This window comes from Sciurus carolinensis, chromosome 13, assembly GCF_902686445.1.
Source record: "Sciurus carolinensis chromosome 13, mSciCar1.2, whole genome shotgun sequence".
Lineage (NCBI taxonomy): Eukaryota > Metazoa > Chordata > Mammalia > Rodentia > Sciuridae > Sciurus > Sciurus carolinensis.
Genome location: NC_062225.1, coordinates 79,033,157 through 79,050,008, shown reverse-complemented (window position 1 = coordinate 79,050,008; position 16,852 = coordinate 79,033,157). Strand labels below are relative to the sequence as shown.

At 46.7% G+C, this 16,852-nt stretch overlaps 1 protein-coding gene across 1 annotated transcript; it reads left to right on the top strand.

Moving 5' to 3' along the window:
- The first annotated feature begins 13,736 nt into the window (after positions 1-13,736).
- On the top strand, positions 13,737-16,126 carry Rhob (ras homolog family member B). The gene has a single exon (XM_047523416.1). The coding sequence runs from the start codon at positions 14,125-14,127 to the stop codon at positions 14,713-14,715; it is 591 nt and encodes a 196-aa protein (XP_047379372.1). The 5' UTR covers positions 13,737-14,124; the 3' UTR covers positions 14,716-16,126.
- Positions 16,127-16,852: the final 726 nt, after the last annotated feature.

Here is a 16,852-nt window from a genome sequence, read left to right as displayed (position 1 = left end):
TCTGATAAAATACAAGGAAGTGTCTCTATCTTCTTGTATTTGCTAACATTAGCTTTGTGGCATAATATATGGTCTATTTTAGAGAAGGATCCATGTGTTGCTGAAAAGAAAGTGTTTCACTCTTCGTTGGATGGTATAATTCTATAAATGTCTGTTAAGTCTAAATTATTGATTGTGTTATTGATATCTATGGTTTCTTTGTTCAATTTTTATTTGGAAGATCTGTCCAGTGGTGAGAGAGGCGTGTTAAAATCACCTAGTATTATTGTATTGTGGTCTATTTGGTTTCTGAGATTGAGAAGGATTTGTTTGACATACATGGGTGAGCCACTGTTTGGGGCATAGATATTTATGATTGTTATGTCTTGCTGATTTATGGTTCCCTTAAGCAGTATGAAATGTCCTTCTTTATCCCTTCTGATTAACTTTGGCTTGAAGTCCACTTTATCTGAAATGAGGATGGATACCCCAGCTTTTTTGCTGGGTCCATGTGCATGGTAAGTTTTTTCCCATCCTTTCACCTTTAGTCTTTGGGTATCTCTTTCTAAGAGATGAGTCTCTTGCAGGCAACATATTGTTGGATCTTTCTTTTTTATCCAATCTGCCAGTCTATGTCTTTTGATTGATGAATTCAGGCCATTAATATTCAGGGTTATTATTGAGATATGATTTGTATTCCCGGTCATTTGACTCATTTTATTCATTTATTTGTTTATTTTTGACACGACTTGGTTCCTCTTTATTTGAGAGTTCCTTTAGGATATCTCCTCCCTTTGCTGATTTGCTTCTTTGTTTTTCATCTCTTCTTCATGGAATATTTTGCTGAGAATGTTCTGTAATGCTGGCTTTCTTTTTGTATATTCTTTTAGCTTTTGTTTATCATGGAAGGATTTTATTTCGTCGTCAAATCTGAAGGTAAGTTTTGCTGGGTATAAGATTCTTTGTTGGCATCCATTTTCTTTTAGGGCTTGAAAAATGTTATTCCAGGCCCTTCTAGATTTTAAGGTCTGGATTGAAAAATCTGCTGATATCCGTATTGGTTTCCCCCTGAATGTAATTTGGTTCTTTTCTCTCACAGCCTTTAAGATTCTGTCTTTATTTTGTATGTTAGGTATTTTCATTATAATGTGCCTTGGTGTGGGTCTGTTGTAATTTTGTGTATTTGGAGTCCTATAAGCCTCTTGAACTTGATTTTCCATTTCATTCTTCAGATTTGGGAAAGTTTCTGAAATTATCTCATTGAATAGGTTGTTCATTCCTTTGGTTTGTTTCTCTAAGCCTTCCTCAATCCCAATAATTCTCAAATTTGACCTTTTCATGATATCCCATAGTTCTTGGAAATTCTGTTCATGATTTCTTACCATCTTCTCTGTTTGTTCGACTTTGTTTTCGAGGTTAAATATTTTGTCTTCAATATCTGAGGTTCTGTCTTCCAGGTGTTCTATCCTATTGGTTGTGCTTTCTATGGAGTTCTTAATTTGGTTTATTGTTTCCTTCATTTCAAGGATTTGTTTGGTTTTTTTTCAATATCTCTAACTCTTTATTGAAATGGTCTTTTGTTTCCTGTATTTGCTCTTTTAACTGTCGATTGGTGTGTTCATTCAATGCCTGCATTTGCTCTTTCATTTCATTGTTTGCTTCCCTTATCATGTTGATTATGTACATTCTGAACTCCCTTTCTGACATTTCTTCTGCCATGCTGTCATTGGATTTTATTGATGTAACATCCAGATTTGTTTGAGGCATTTTCTTCCCTTGTTTTCTCATGTCGTTCAGGTGTCAGTGGACTGCAGAGATGTTGCAGATTTCCTCTATTGACTTATAATGTCCCTGAAGATTGCTAGTGTATCCCCTCTTATCCTTCAGTAGCCTGAAGTCTTAGAGGAAGTTGATACTGCGGTGTTCCCCTAGGAAGCTGCCTCTCTAGGGGTGGTGGTCTTCAGGTGGGGTATATTCCCTGCTAGTGGGCAGAGGTGCCTCTACTTGTTGACCAATGGTCATCCAAAGGGGAACTAGACTGTGGACTGAGGCAAGGCCTGTTTGGGCCTGTGTCTCTGGTTTTACCGTCCTTGTGGGAAAACCTCACCCGGCGGGGAAGACTCACCCGGTGGGGAGGTCTTGCTGGTCAGTTCCCCTCCTGGAGGTTCCCCTCAGTCCACAACTACCACCTGGGCAGGGCAGCCTTCCCAGGCAACGTTCCCAGGGGCCCGGACCTACCTCCTGGGCCTGGGAGCCCTGCCCTTCACAGACGAGTCTCCTTAGGTGGCCCCTCCTCAGAGAAGCTGCCCGCAGTCCTGGAACCTTCGCTCCGCCCCTCAGCTTGTCTCTGTGTAGCTCTTTCAAGAAAAGGTGCCTAGGTCCCCAGACCGGACCGTGCTTTGCACCTAATCGCCTGGCAATGCGACCCGTCCTCTGAGCAGTCACTTGGAGCCTCGTACATATGCTCCAAGCCCCCGTGACCCACCACTCATCTCTTCCTCCAGGCAGCCACCCGGTGTTCTGTGTGGGCGCTTGGAGACCAAGCCACTCACTGCGCACCTCCACCTCCTCAGGACAGCCCCCTCCCCGTTGTTCAGGCGGTTGCTGAGTCCAAATAGCTCGCCGCCCAGCTCTCTCTGGCAGCCGCCGGAGCCCCGGCAGATTGCTCCAAAAAACCAAGTGGTGTGTTGCGCAGCCTCCTCTGCAAAGTTCCCCGCTTTCCGAGTTCACTGCTCCAGCGGGGGGAGGTGTGTCTTGCCGCCTGGGCAAGGCAGCCTTCCCAGGAAAGTTCCCAGAGGCCCGGACCTACCTCCTGGGCCTGGGAGCCTCACCCTTCGCAGACGAGTCTCCTTAGGTTGTCCCTCCTTAGAGAAGCTGCGTGCAGTCCTGGAAACTTCGCTCCGCCGTTTTTTCGCTCTGTTTTTTCGCTCCGCTTTGCTGTCCGTGTTTACCGCTCCAGCGGCGGGAGGGGCGTCTCGCTGAGCAACTCTACTTCACAAAGTTCCCTGCGTTCCGGGGCTACCGCCCCATCCAGGACACCTCCCCTATGGGAGAGACTCACCCGGCGGCTTTGAGTTGGTCCCAAGTCACTCACTATCTCCTCTTTTGAATCTTGAGTCCTGGAGCAACGTGAAATGCAGCCACCCTCTAGTCCGCCACCTTGAAAAACCCCGTGATTATCTTATTAGAATTATCCTTCAACATTTGTAGCTACAGTATTTCAGTATTATTTATTTATTTGTTATTTAGTATATGTATTAGTAATATAAGTGTTTTTATTCCTCGGGATTTGATTTACTTTGTTTGCATTCCAGAAACATTGTTTCCAAAAGTTTAACAGGAAATTCTAAATCCAACTGTGGTCCAGAGGTTGTGGAGCACTACCCATCTGGGATGAGCCAGCGTCTCAGTGGTTCAGTGTGACAAGGCACACTGCTGTAGTCAGCTCATGGAGATGTGAGGGAACTGCCGGCTTGTCTTTTCTCAGGTGTGTCCTTGTGTGCTGACCGGGACTCCAGGGGGTTCCATTTTTTTTTTTTTTTTTTGCTTCTCCATATGGACTTTCTGGGGAAGCTTAGCATCTACTCTACCTGGCTAACCCTGGGGGTAGCCCTTGGCAGCGGAGCCTTGTCCCATGGCCACCTGACTGGCCTGTCTCCAAAACTCAGCAGATGTGAAGGGACAATCATGAGACCATCCCTAAATGATTGTGCCCTGACCTTAGTAGTGTACTTTAAGGACACAGACAAATGGACATGAGCTCCCAGGATGGCCAAGGGACCAGCATCCAGGGCCTGCAGAGATCAGCTCTGGAGACCACAACTGATTAACCTGGATAAAGGAGGACTTAGAGGGGAAGGGACCTCCCAGATGGTAGGGCTGTCCTGTGACAAGACAGCATACTCCTGTAGTACCTCCAGAGACCTAGAGACTAAGGGCAGAGCTAGAAGAGAGGCACTTTGAATCAGGGCAGTGTGTTGGGGGACACTGTCTTGCCAGGTCAGTGGGGGCATTTGTGTGCCTGTTAATGGGTGGGGGCAGCACCAGCAGGTCCACTGACCCTCACTTAGCAGCAATGACTAACAGTTACTGGGCATTTGCTATGTGCCAGGCCCTGTTCCAAGTCCTTTACGTGCAATGACTCATTTAAGTCACAGTGACCATTGGAGGAGGCACTACTCCCAGTTCACAGAATAGAAACTGAAGTGCAGGAAGATGACGCGAGACTCCACGGCCAGTGCGAGCAGGATCCCAGCAGAGCTCTGTGTGACTTTGCAGGCCCCACACTCAATTTAACCACCACAGCCACTCTCCTGCAGGCAGAGCGGGGGAGGCCACGTCCAGGGCAGGGCTTCTCAAACCGTGATGTTTGGATGAATCACCTGGAGATCTTGTTATGATCCAGGTTCTGACTCTGTGGGTCCTGCTGGGCTGGGGCCTGAGATTCTGCATTTCTGCCAACGTTGCTGGTTCATGGACCACACTCGGAGTAGCAGAAGTCTAGGGGCCCACAGAATCCCTACTACCTAGCTATGCCCTTAAGTCCCAATGTACCCAGGAGAGTGCCAGCCTTATGTGGCAGGAGGGGAAAGAGCAGAAGAGCCTGGCCCTGCGGTGGCTTCAGGTCCCAGAGGGTTGACTGGACGTGCTGGTGGACAGATCCAGCCTGCCAGTTTCCTCTCCCACAGCCCAGACAGGTGCCCTCCTTATCTCTCACTCAGCACACACACCCTTGATGGGCCTCACAGGTGAGATCTTTCCAGGGGCTGGGGACCATATAGCTGTGACCTTGGCTACACAGGCTTTTCTGTGAGGTTCTCTGTGTGGAGAGGAGGTGGCATTGGAGGAAGTGGGAACATACTTACCATAGGTCCTGTTGTTTCTGCAAATCCAAACCCTTCTCTCCAACCTTCCTCTGCCTGGATTGCCAGAGGGGCCTCCGAATCTGAAGCCTGCTTTGATCCTTCGAGGAGCGCCATACTGCTACCACCAAATCCTTATGAAACAACATAATTGTCACCTTCTCCTTAAAACTCACAGTACAATAACATATTTACATTGAAAAATTCATTGACTCCCTGTTACCTCAAGTTAAACTACTTACCTTCTCTACAAAAAGAGTTAATAGAGTAGGCCCCACTGCTGGTTCACAAAAAGATCACTTCACAAGGTTGGCCTTTGCTGGTATCTGGGAACTTGGATTTCAGGAGAGTTCTCACCATGAGCTGATAAGAATGGCTCACTGTACCTCAACTGTTTGTACAAATATTATGGTTGATGCTGAGCACCTGCTTTCCTTCAAGGAGACTGGAATTTGGGTACATGCCCGGCAAAGGGTGCTGCATGTGACCATTCCTGAATTAGTCATTGTTCTTCAGAGAAACAGAACCAACCAGAGATATATATGAAGAGAGAGAGAAAGAGGAAAAGAGAAAGAGAGAGGGGAGACAGGAGGAGAGAGAGGTAGGGAGAGGGAGTCAGAGAGGTGGCTAGCAAAGTTGAAATCGGTATGGCAGATTGGCAGCTGGAAATTCAGTCACAGTTTTGAGCCCAAATACTGCAGGACAGCATGCTGGAAGGTTCGCTCTTATTTATACAGAAACCTCAGACTGTTCAGCCAATTGGGTGAGACCCACTTACATTATGGAGGGTAATCTGCTTTACTCCAAGCCTACTGAGTTAAATGTCTGTCTCATCCTAAAAACAAAAAGGCAAACTTCACAGCAACATCTAGGCTGGTGTTTGACCAAACATCTGGGCACCACGGCCTAGCCAAGTGGACACATAAAAGGAACCACCACAGTCCCCCATCAGGATCCTGGGCACCTTGTCTCCAGTGAGCTTCCCTGGTTGGCAGTAGTACTCATGTGTTGCTGCGTCTCATTGCTGGGGAAATTGTGTCCTGCTCCACTGGCAGAGAACACTGAGGGTTCTCAAAAAGAACAATGGCATCTATTCCCCCAGATTTCACCCCAGGTCTCTTTTCCCTTTGCTGATTCTGCTTTGTGTCTTTCTGCTATAATAAATCATACTTATTCAGTCCTATCAGTTCTCCTAGTGGATCATCAGAACTAGCGGTGTTCTTGAGGACTCCTGACCCACCTTTGGATGCTCTGATCTGGACCTGGTCAGTCTCTCTAGTCCCAGGAGCTGCCTCACACCCTTCCTCCCTGCATACTGAACCATCTACCCAGTACCTGAAAACACTGCACCATCTCATGCCTCCGTACAGGGAATGCCGTTCTTCTCTTGGCCTGGCAAGTTCCATGCAAACATCAAGACAGCTTGCTTTGGTTACCCAGTGCTATGGAACAATTCATTCCCAAACAAAGTAGCTTAAGACAGCAACATTTCACTATTCATCTTGGTTTTGTGGATTGGTTGGCTGAGATTTTAGGGTAGAAGGTTCTAATGGTCCCACCCCACAGAAGTAGCAATTGATGCTGGACACTAGCTGTTAGCTTAACTGAGGCTAATGGCCAAGGGCAATTTTTTTCCATATGGGTTTCTCCACATGGCTGACTGATTTCCTCAGAGCACCACAGGAAGGTTCCCAGAAAAATTATTCTGAAAGGGCAAGCCTGGGTGTGTAAGCTTGCGTCATGCTCGCTGATGTCTCACTGAGGCAAGCTAGAGTGCGGCCAGGCTCAGAGCCATCAGGGGAGGAGATGGCAAGAGATGAATACTGGAGGGTGTAGCTCACTGGAGGCCACCGAAGTGCAACATGCCACTCAGTTCAAGCCTTCTTGGACCTCCTCAGTCCCTCCCCTGAGCTTACCCACCACAGCACTTATCATACGAAGCTGAAATAGTCTGGTTAATTGTTATGAATATTCTGCTGTATTGCCACTTCTATTTATGGACTGGGGCTCTCTAAGGGTAGAGACTATATAAACCTCATTGCTCCCTGTATTCCACTCCTGGCCCAGAGTCTGTCGGAGGGATGAATGATGGAATGAAAGCAACAAGGTCATCACCTCCTTCATATCCATTCTGTCCCTGTGTCATGTAGAGTTAGGAAGTTCAGCTGCTGTGAGATGCCAAGAATCCCTCAAGTGTGGCAGTGAGGTCCTATGTCTAGGTCCCTGGCAGACCGGAAGCACCTAGCAAACATTAGTGGAATGAATTAAGTGAATAGATGAGTACGTGAACTTTCTAGGTGATCACTGAAATGTCCAAGTTATGAATGCATCGGTTTCTTTCTTACACATTGTGATCAAGGTGAGCAGAGATCACACAACTCTACACTCCCCAGATGTCCATCAAAGCTGTCAACCAGAGAGATCTTCAGTGTTCTCCTGATTGTGGTCCCCAGGAAGGACAGCTTCCCGTGCTGAGCTGTGCTCCAGGTCTTGTGTGGTTGGAGCCTCCCCACGAATGCGTCCTCTGCTCCCCAGTGTCCTGGTTCTGAGCAGTGGCTCCTAATATAGACGCTGCCTCATTCTATAAATAGCCACAGACACATCTTCAGTGGTAACACTTGGGAGTGTGGAAATCCATTGTCAATTCAGCTCCTCCCTATTGCAAAATTCTGACATCATAAGAGAACACAAGAAGTGAATCATCCCTGTATAAATACTTTGATTAGATCATTTGCTTTCAAGACTTTAAAAAAAAAGGAAGAGAAAAAACTTGGTGTTCTGTTCCCCTCTGGACAGGCACATATGCTAGTCCCTTCTCAGCTGTGAGAACAAATTATTCATTTTATTTTTTGATACTGGGGATTAAACCTAAGGGGCTTAACCACTAAGCCACATCCCAGCCCTTTTTATTTTTCATTTTGAGACAGGGTCTCCCTATGTTGCTTAGAACCTCCTTAAGTTGTTGATGTTGGCCTCAAACTTATGATCCTTGTGCCTTAGCCTCCTAAGTCACTGGGATTACAGATGTGCACCACCAAGCTGGGTGAGAATAATTTATTCTTAAAACCACATTCTCTAGGTTCCATCCTTTGGAGTATTTTGTCCTTTGTATCTCAGTTTAAGCAATTCAAATAAAAGAAGGTCTTGAGTAATAAAGTTTTTTTTATTGTTGTTTTATGAAAGGTTCTGCATTGTTTCATTTTATGGAAGGATAGACAGTATTACTTTTGACAGGTAAGCTCCCCTTAATACCCCCTGGGTACATTTAAATGAAATTCATCCAGCTCAGGGGCCACAAACTGGTTCTATTAGCCAAAGCTAGCCTGCCCCGCCTGTGCAGTTTCTGAACAACACAATGGTTTATTATATTTAAAATCTGAGCTTCTACAGCTTAGTTATGGCCTGTTCTCTAGTTCCCCACAGTTGCTGCCACGACCTAATGTCTTACATATAGTTAAGTACCTGCAGGACTGCTCTGGTCATCTGAGTTTCTAACCACTAAGTTCTACTTATTTTTCAAACAGGGGAACTGGGACCAGAAAGGATGATTTTTGCTCAAGGATGTAGACCCTGGGAGTGGAAGGGCTCAAAAGTGGCTCCTGCAGCCTGTGGCACCCGGGTCCCTCCTCTCTGTTCCCTGCATCGACATGCCACTTTCCCAGGCTTTGGCCACAATAATAAATGCAAGTGCAATTTCAGCAGACACCACAGAACAGGCGGGCGTTTGCCTGGGTGGATTCTGTAATGACAGCACTTACGTAATGGCAAGTTCTGTGACCTTCCTCTTTCCTTTCTGCCCTCCCATTCCTCAGGGCTAGACAAACCTCACACTCCTCTGTCATCAGGCAAACCTCCAGTGGGGAAGGAGGGACACTTTCATACTTCTGCCTATGGCTGCTTCTCCCTTCCTATCAAATGGCTCTGGGTGGAACCTTTCTTCACACAAAATCCACAGAGGAAATGTTTCAGATGACACAAACTGAGATGGTGCAAATGGGCTTCATTTTTTTTTTTTTGCTGGAAAAATCCTACTTGATATTCAAGATCCTTGAGTGTTACCTCCAGCATGAAGCTGTGGCCGTCCTTCATTTCAATATTTGTAATATCATGTGCCATATCATGTTTGTCTTTGCCCCGTGCCTGATTATTTGTGCCTTCATCTCCTCAACTCTCTCCTCTTGATCTGTGTTAGTGAATTGGACTGAGGTTCATCCGAGACTTCCTGAGAACAATCTGCATCCATCACTTTTCTGCCAAAATTGCAAAATGTGCAGATTTTGATTCATCCTCTGTCTCCCAAGGAAAATAGATCGGTGTGTATAGGGCAAAGGGAAGGCTTCCTCTTCATCCTTTAAAGGTTTGCTGAAATGAATGGTTAACAGATTAGTGGGAGGAAAAGGCATACATGTTTCTCGAACATGCCTGGAGAACACGGGAGTGCGGTTACCTAACAACCCAGCCAGGTTTGGAAACTTCAAAGCCTTTCTTTATAGGGCAGAGAGAGGTGGGGAACGGAGGTAATTTGGGGAAAATGACAAGGACACGATTTTGATTCTCTTCTTTTGGAAAGGAAAATAGATCAAGATACAAAATGATCCAAATCGTTTCTACTGTCCAGGAAAACACTGCCTAGTTTGGGATGAGAACTGCACTTTGTGAGCAGGGGACAACCTCAGGGGAAGAGATGCAAAGGACCAGAGGCAGGGGGACTGGACAGCAGTCACTCAGCATGGGAAGGGGGGCTCCGAGTTGCCACAGAATGCAGTGTTCCTCTGGATATCCAGGTCCCTCTGAAAACCAGTGGTGTGTTTAGAACAAATACAAGGGAACCCAGGGGCAGAGGCAGAAGATGAACAGATTCCAGAGGGCTCATACAGCAGCCACTCTCTAGGAGGATGGTGTCTCAGGAAGAGCTGGGAGCCTCTGAGCTTCCCGATGTTGGAGAGCAGCACTGTCCAGCAGAAATACAATGTGGGTCACACTTCTATATTTTCTAATGGTCACATAAAAAATGTACAAAGGTGAAAATAAATTTCATAATATATCTAAAAACATCTAACATTATATCTCATGTATTTAGGAATAGACCCTCTATATCTGAAGGGTTATCATCTTGATATCTAATTTGTGTTAAAATGAACTATTTTACATGTTTTTTTTTCACCTAAGTCTTCCATGTCTAGTATTTATTTTATACTTAAAGCACATCTCCATTTGGTTGCTAAATTTTTATGGAAAATAATCTGTTTAGATTTCATAAAATTTCCAGTTCAAAAGGCAGATTCACCTGCCCAAATTGTTTCGTAGGTTTCCCAATATCTGAATCAAATATCAGTTTTTAAATCTACTTAGAATGAAATAGTATTAGAAAGTCAGTTCCTCAGTGGCACTAATGATGTTTCAAGTACGCCACAGCCACCTGTGCTTAGTGGCTACTGTAATGATAGTGCAGTTTGGGAGAGAGCAGGAGCTGAGGTTTTGCTCATTGTCCATTCCCCTTGGCCTAGACCTCTGCTGGACAGAGATAGGTCAGAGGTCAGTGTTGAACGGAGAGGTCTAAGTTTAACAGTCTAGTTATGGTGGTGTTCTGTGAGGCCAGCCTTCTCCTTCTCACCCCAGGATCATACTAGATGTTAATTTCCTGGTCAGAGAAGGACATTGATCTGTCATTGCTCATGGATGGAGACCCCAGAAAACCCATGGGTGAATCAACCAGGACTGCCTTATTCTCTACAAGAAATAGTATGCAGAGTTCTACAAGAACCTTCCCAATTTTTTTTTTTTTTGCGGTACTGGGGATTAAACCCAGGGCCTTGTGCTTGTGAAGCAAGCACTCTACCAACTGAGCTATATCTCCAGCCCGAACCTTCCCAATTTTAAAGTTCACTGCAGACAGTTGGGAAGTTGAATTTTTTTCTCAGAGACTTTAGTTACTACTTAAATTAGAAAAAAAAATGAAAAATTCAATGAGCATCCGAAATATCTAATGCAGTGTTGGGTTCCCAGTAGCTGCTTAGGCATAAATGAAAACAATTTGAAAACAACAACAAAAAACTCCTAATGATTGCCACAAGGTGGCACTAAAATCTAGTGAAAATTCTAAACTCTGGTCTGGTCTGAGGGACAGGGAGTGATTTACAGGAGACACTGGGCAAAAAATAAACAAAGACCAAACATATTAGGTTGAAGATCGGAAATAAATTAATATCTTTCTTTCCCCTGAATTCCCCTCTCTCATTGGTGGGAATATGTTATACAATGAATATATATATATATATATATATGTTAACAAAATAAATCATTAAAATAACTTGTCTCATAGAATTAAAGTTTCTCTCTGCCTTTCAGCAGCAATGCATGGTGAAGGGGGACGGGGAGGGAAGAGACCGTGGGCAGTCACCTAGTTTGGAAAAATTCATCCCCTGAATGGTTGTCTTTGAAGCAGGGCTAGTCAAAGTATCCTTGGGGGTTGGGGGAAAAGGAACATCAACAAAAGAAGTTGCTGTAGAACACGGATATTTCTATTTGTTTACTTTGACATTGATACTGCATATTTTTAGACCTTTAGAAGTTATTTTGATATCAAGATTTGAGCTTAGAACACCTCAGATAGTGTCTGAAAATCAGGAAACAAATGAATTTAACCCCTCTTCCTGATCCTTTGTATTTAAGTTTTTTAAAAAAAACATATGGTACAAAGCTTAATTGTTTTGTTTTATAGTAATATTTGAAGCTTAAGGACATAGCCAAGATTCTCAAGCTATATTAAGACCAAGGAAAGCAGTGCTAACAATACAGCCATAAAAAGTTTTGACTAAAAGAAGAAAAATGTGTGTAGATAAGATTTTTCTAATAGACTAGTGAACAAAAAAAAAAAAAAAAAAAAAAAAAAAAAAAATTCCAGAATGAAGCCCTAAATCAACCACCAACCAAACTATTTAGTTGGTGACAAATTGATTCCTTACATGTGAAAACAAAACAAAACTAAAAACGTGGCCTTGCAGTGGAGCTAATCCAGTGTCAGGGAAGCACAGCATTCCTGGTCTTTGAATAAGATATTACTTCAGGTGGGCCAGGGGTTAGCTGCACTCATGTCTTATTTGACTTGATTATGGTTGTAGAGCTGCATAAAGATCTAGATCTTAACATATGAATTATATGTGAAAATGCCTGGACATAGCTGGCTGCAAGGATTTGCTCAGATGATACTTAAAACAGAATCTGGAAATTTCAGCTGAGTTCTCAAGCATTTGGGTTAACTTTCCACAGTCATTTACAGTTTTTATTTATTTATTTAATTTTGAAATTATTATGTTGCTCAGTGTGGCTTCTACCTCCTGGGCTTGAGCACTCCTCCTGCCTCAGACTCCTGAGTGTCTAGGGTTAAAGGTATGTTGCAGTGTACCCATACTTACTGATTCTTGCAGAAGGCCAGGCATTGTGTTGGGTATTCAAGAAGCTGAGATGAGGCAAAATCCTGTCCCTGGACCCAACAACTCTGAGTTGAGAGAGGGAGATGAAACTATGAGGCAATAACCTTGCCATGATATGGAGGGTCTCTCTGCAGAAAAAGAGAAGCATCCCATTTCTTCTACCCTGGACACAACTCCCTAATTAGCTGGTACTTCAGCCTCCATGATGGATTCTGATCTGAGTTTCAACTGTTTCTCCTTCAAGTACAGTCACACTGAGTGCCTGCCTGTTCTTAGAGTGTAGTGTATCCTACAATTTCCCACCTTTCCACTTGGTTGATCCTCCTTCTTGGGAGGCCTCCCTGACTCTCTCTGCCTGCTTCCCATCTCTTCAGTCCATTGCAGTGGGTGGACTTAGATATGTCTAGGCCAGAGGCTGGTGTCCTCTCCTCTAAGAACAGGGAATGGATGAATGAAGTCCTGATCCTGTACATATCAGGAGACTACAGGTCTAGTAAACACCAGACACTAACTTGCTGTGTCCCCTCCTACAATCCTCCTCCACCCCAAGCCACTTTTGGGGGGGGTTCAAGCCATTTTATCTGCTCAACGGGGTTTGGGGTAGTTGGATTCTCTTGTACTCTTTACCTCATACAGTTCACTAGTTCAAGGACCAGGACCAGAATTAGTCATGCAGAGCTGGGTGGAAGCTGCCCTTCCCTGGGGTCTGTAAAATCCTCAAAGTAGACTGGCATCCATCTTCCTTTTTCATTGTCCTAAGGTGAGGCCTTAGGACAGTGCTCCTTCCTCTTCTCTTCACCTAGAGACCCAAGTGGGGACCTTGAAAGAGGTGGGCAGTAGGGCTTGGAGGAAGAGGCTGGGCCCAGGTCCACCCAATAGATAATCAACCTCTCTGGTTGCCATAAGGCGTGTACTGATGAGCCGGCCCAGACCACAGGAGGGCCGCCTCCGAAAGAAAGGAAAAAAACTTTTGCTTGAAAATAAAAGTTTACACATGCGTCTGTTTACTTAAAAACAAAACCACTGTAGTAATCCTCCCCTCCCCCACAAGTTCGACCTTCCCCCACCCCCACCCTCTCCCCACCCACCCGCCGGGAGTTTGCAAGGAAGCCGGGCAGGGAGTCGCCAACGCCCCACAAAGTGCACCCGGTCTCGGACCCGCTGGCCCAAACCCTGCGGGCTCTAGCCAGCCAGTGGGGCTTCTCGCACTTAAGCTGCGGCGAAGGCAAGTGCCCGGTGGCGACAGAGGCCCTCAGGGCCAGCCGCCGCGCAGACTCCCCAGTCGCCGCCTCTCCCAGCCCGGCGGCCTGGGCCGTCAATCAAGCTCGTCGGGCCCCGCCTTTGGGCTGCAGCGGGCGACCAATCAGAGTCAAGATCCGCAGCGATGAGCTCAGCCGGCTCGTTTCCCATTGGGCGGCTATATTAAGAAAGTGGCCGGACTCTTTAAATAGCGGGCGCTAGGGCCGCAGCCCGCATCTGCCACCGCAGTCAGGCTTTAGTCGCCGGTACTCCAGTACGTGAGGCCTGGAGAGATCCGGGAAGGAGCTAGGCCGAGTTCGCAGCTCCGGCCACCTTTGCGCACAAAGCCGCCCACCCCAGGGCTGGGGCGAGAAGAGCGGCCACCGCCCCGGAGCAGCGCTGCGAGACTCCCGGTGCGCCCTATGCCCCCGCGCCCCCACCGCCCCCGCCGCGGCAGCCCGAGCGCACCGAGAGAACGCGCCACCGCGGGGCCTGGGTGCAGCTAGCGACCCTTGCCCCCAGCGCGCAGCCCGAGGTGAGCGGTGAGCGGCGAGCGGGACGGCAGCGAGGCGTTCGCGGGCCCCCTCCTGCTGCCCGGGCCCGGCCCGCTCATGGCGGCCATCCGCAAGAAGCTGGTGGTGGTGGGCGACGGCGCGTGTGGCAAAACGTGCCTGCTGATCGTGTTCAGTAAGGACGAGTTTCCTGAGGTGTACGTGCCCACCGTCTTCGAGAACTATGTGGCAGACATCGAGGTGGACGGCAAGCAGGTGGAGCTGGCGCTGTGGGATACGGCGGGTCAGGAGGACTACGACCGCCTGCGGCCGCTCTCCTACCCGGACACCGACGTCATCCTCATGTGCTTTTCGGTGGACAGCCCGGACTCGCTGGAGAACATCCCCGAGAAGTGGGTGCCGGAGGTGAAGCACTTCTGTCCCAACGTGCCCATCATCCTGGTGGCCAACAAGAAAGACCTGCGCAGCGACGAGCACGTCCGCACAGAGCTGGCCCGCATGAAGCAGGAACCGGTGCGCACGGATGACGGCCGCGCCATGGCCGTGCGCATCCAAGCCTACGACTACCTCGAGTGCTCCGCCAAGACCAAGGAGGGCGTGCGCGAGGTCTTCGAGACCGCCACGCGCGCCGCGCTGCAGAAGCGCTATGGCTCCCAGAACGGCTGCATCAACTGCTGCAAGGTGCTATGAGGGCCGCGCCCGCCCCGTCTGCCCCTGCCAGCTTGGCTCCCCCTCCCTGGCGCGTCCCCCACGAGCCGGGAGAAGGGGAGGCCCACGCCCCCCAAGGACCCCGCCGGACCACCTGGCTTCTCCTGGCTGTTCCGGTTGTCGTGCCGAGAATTGGCGTGGGCATCGGGTGCCCCCTTCCTAGTGTCTGTGTGCGTCCAGCAGTGTCACACAGGCCTGGACGCCCTGCTGAGTGCCAAGGGGTTCCTGAGCATCCTTTCCTGAAGAGCCAGGCCTCAGAGTGTGTGGTTGTGTGTCTGTTCTACCCCCGCCCTGTTTTCATCCCGCCCCCGTCTCTGGTCCCCAGGGACACAGGGCGCAGGAGTGTGGCCGCGCCCCATCAGTTGTTCACCCCTAACCAACGAGCGCTGTGCTCTTATCTGTAACATAGACCCGGGGAACTGCGGGAGGGGAGGGCTGGGGAGGTTGGGGGGGGGTGTTATATAAATATAGATATAATTTTATTTTCGGAGGTAAGATGGTGTTATTTAATGGTGGAGGCGAGTGGAATGACCAGGGCCCCAAAACAGCTCCAGCCCAGGCTGGATCCGGCGCCCATCCAAGCATGAACTGGATTTGGCCATCTTTCCAACCTCTGAAGAAAACATTTGCAATTGACTTGGGGCTGAGAAGGACGCAGCTTCCAGACACGGTGTCTCCTGCGGATCAACCCCCAGCAAACCCCTCACCAACTACTTGCTGGAGGAGGGGGTTGCGCTGCGGGGCTGTTTTTGCCATAAGCGAACTTTGTGCCTGTCCTACAAGTAAAAATTGTTCAGTCCAAGAAACTGATGTTGTTTTATTTAAAGGCTAAAAACTTTTTGTTAAAAGAATTCTTTGCACAATTGTTTTCATTGTTTGACACTTAATGCACTTGTCATTTGCATAAGACAGTAGCATTCTGACCATACTTGTATGCTGTAACCTCATCTACTTCTGATGTTTTTTAAAAAATGATGACTTTTAAACCAGGAGAGGGAAAAAAAAAAACCCACTAATTTTTGCTTTGTTTTCTTGAAAAAGTGGCAACACTGTTTGTGATTTTATTTGTGCAGGTTATGCACACTATTTTGATAAAGGAAGGTAAAAAGCATTGGGGTCTATTTAAAACTTTCTTTTTTCACAAGGCAGCCTTTACAGCTACGTGAAATTTTCTCTGCATCTCTGTACAGAGAATAAACCTGCCCCTATTTTCTTTTTTCACCTCTCCTCCCAGCCCAGTGGTACTTCTACTAAATTGTTGTCTTGTTTTTTATTTTTTAAATAAACTGACAAATGACAAAGTGGTGAGCTTATGATGTTTACATAAAAGTTCTATAAGCTGTGTATACAGTTTTTTATGTAAAATATTAAAAGACTATGATGATGACATTTATAAATGGCTCCTGTGGTTTAATAGTGTATAAGGATATCTGAATTTGGGACAAGGGAAGAACTCTCCTTGGTCAGACCCTTTCTTGGTAGCAACTCCATTTCTCCTATAATAAATGATGACGACATTCCTTTGGGGAATGTGGGGTTGGGTGACTGAGGGAGACCAGGTTGTTCCTTTCACTTTCCTAGAGGAAGATGAGAGGGTTACTTGACACCCAGAGCAAAAGTTTTTGACCTAATTAATGTGTACTGAGTCCAGTTAGGTGAGGTCAAAGGTCTTGATTTTATTTCATCAGTATGTCTTAAAGATAGTCTTAAGTCTATTCTAGGGCTCTGCTTCTTCGAAACTTGGAAAAGCTGCTATGTGTACATCTTAAATTTAGAGAACATTTTTTTTTTTTTTTTTTTTTTTTTTTAGTTACTCATGTGGGCCGGGCTGGTTACTGGGTCCCCTTCAGATCTAGGAGTTAGACAATACCCTGGATGAGTCTAGATTGTAAGCTTTGGGGCTGGAGCTCTTGAGTGAAAGTGGGGGAGAGAATTCAAATAAGGAGCTGATTCTTTATTGAACTTTCATCTGAATATGTTTCTAGAAGGAAGGAGTCTAGAATGCTTTATTCCAAGGACTGAGAAGGGCCATATTATAGATGGAAGACTGGGTGTTTGGCACTCAAAGTTGGAATAGCCCCATTTTGAGATTCAATCATGATGAACTGATTTCAGGTCT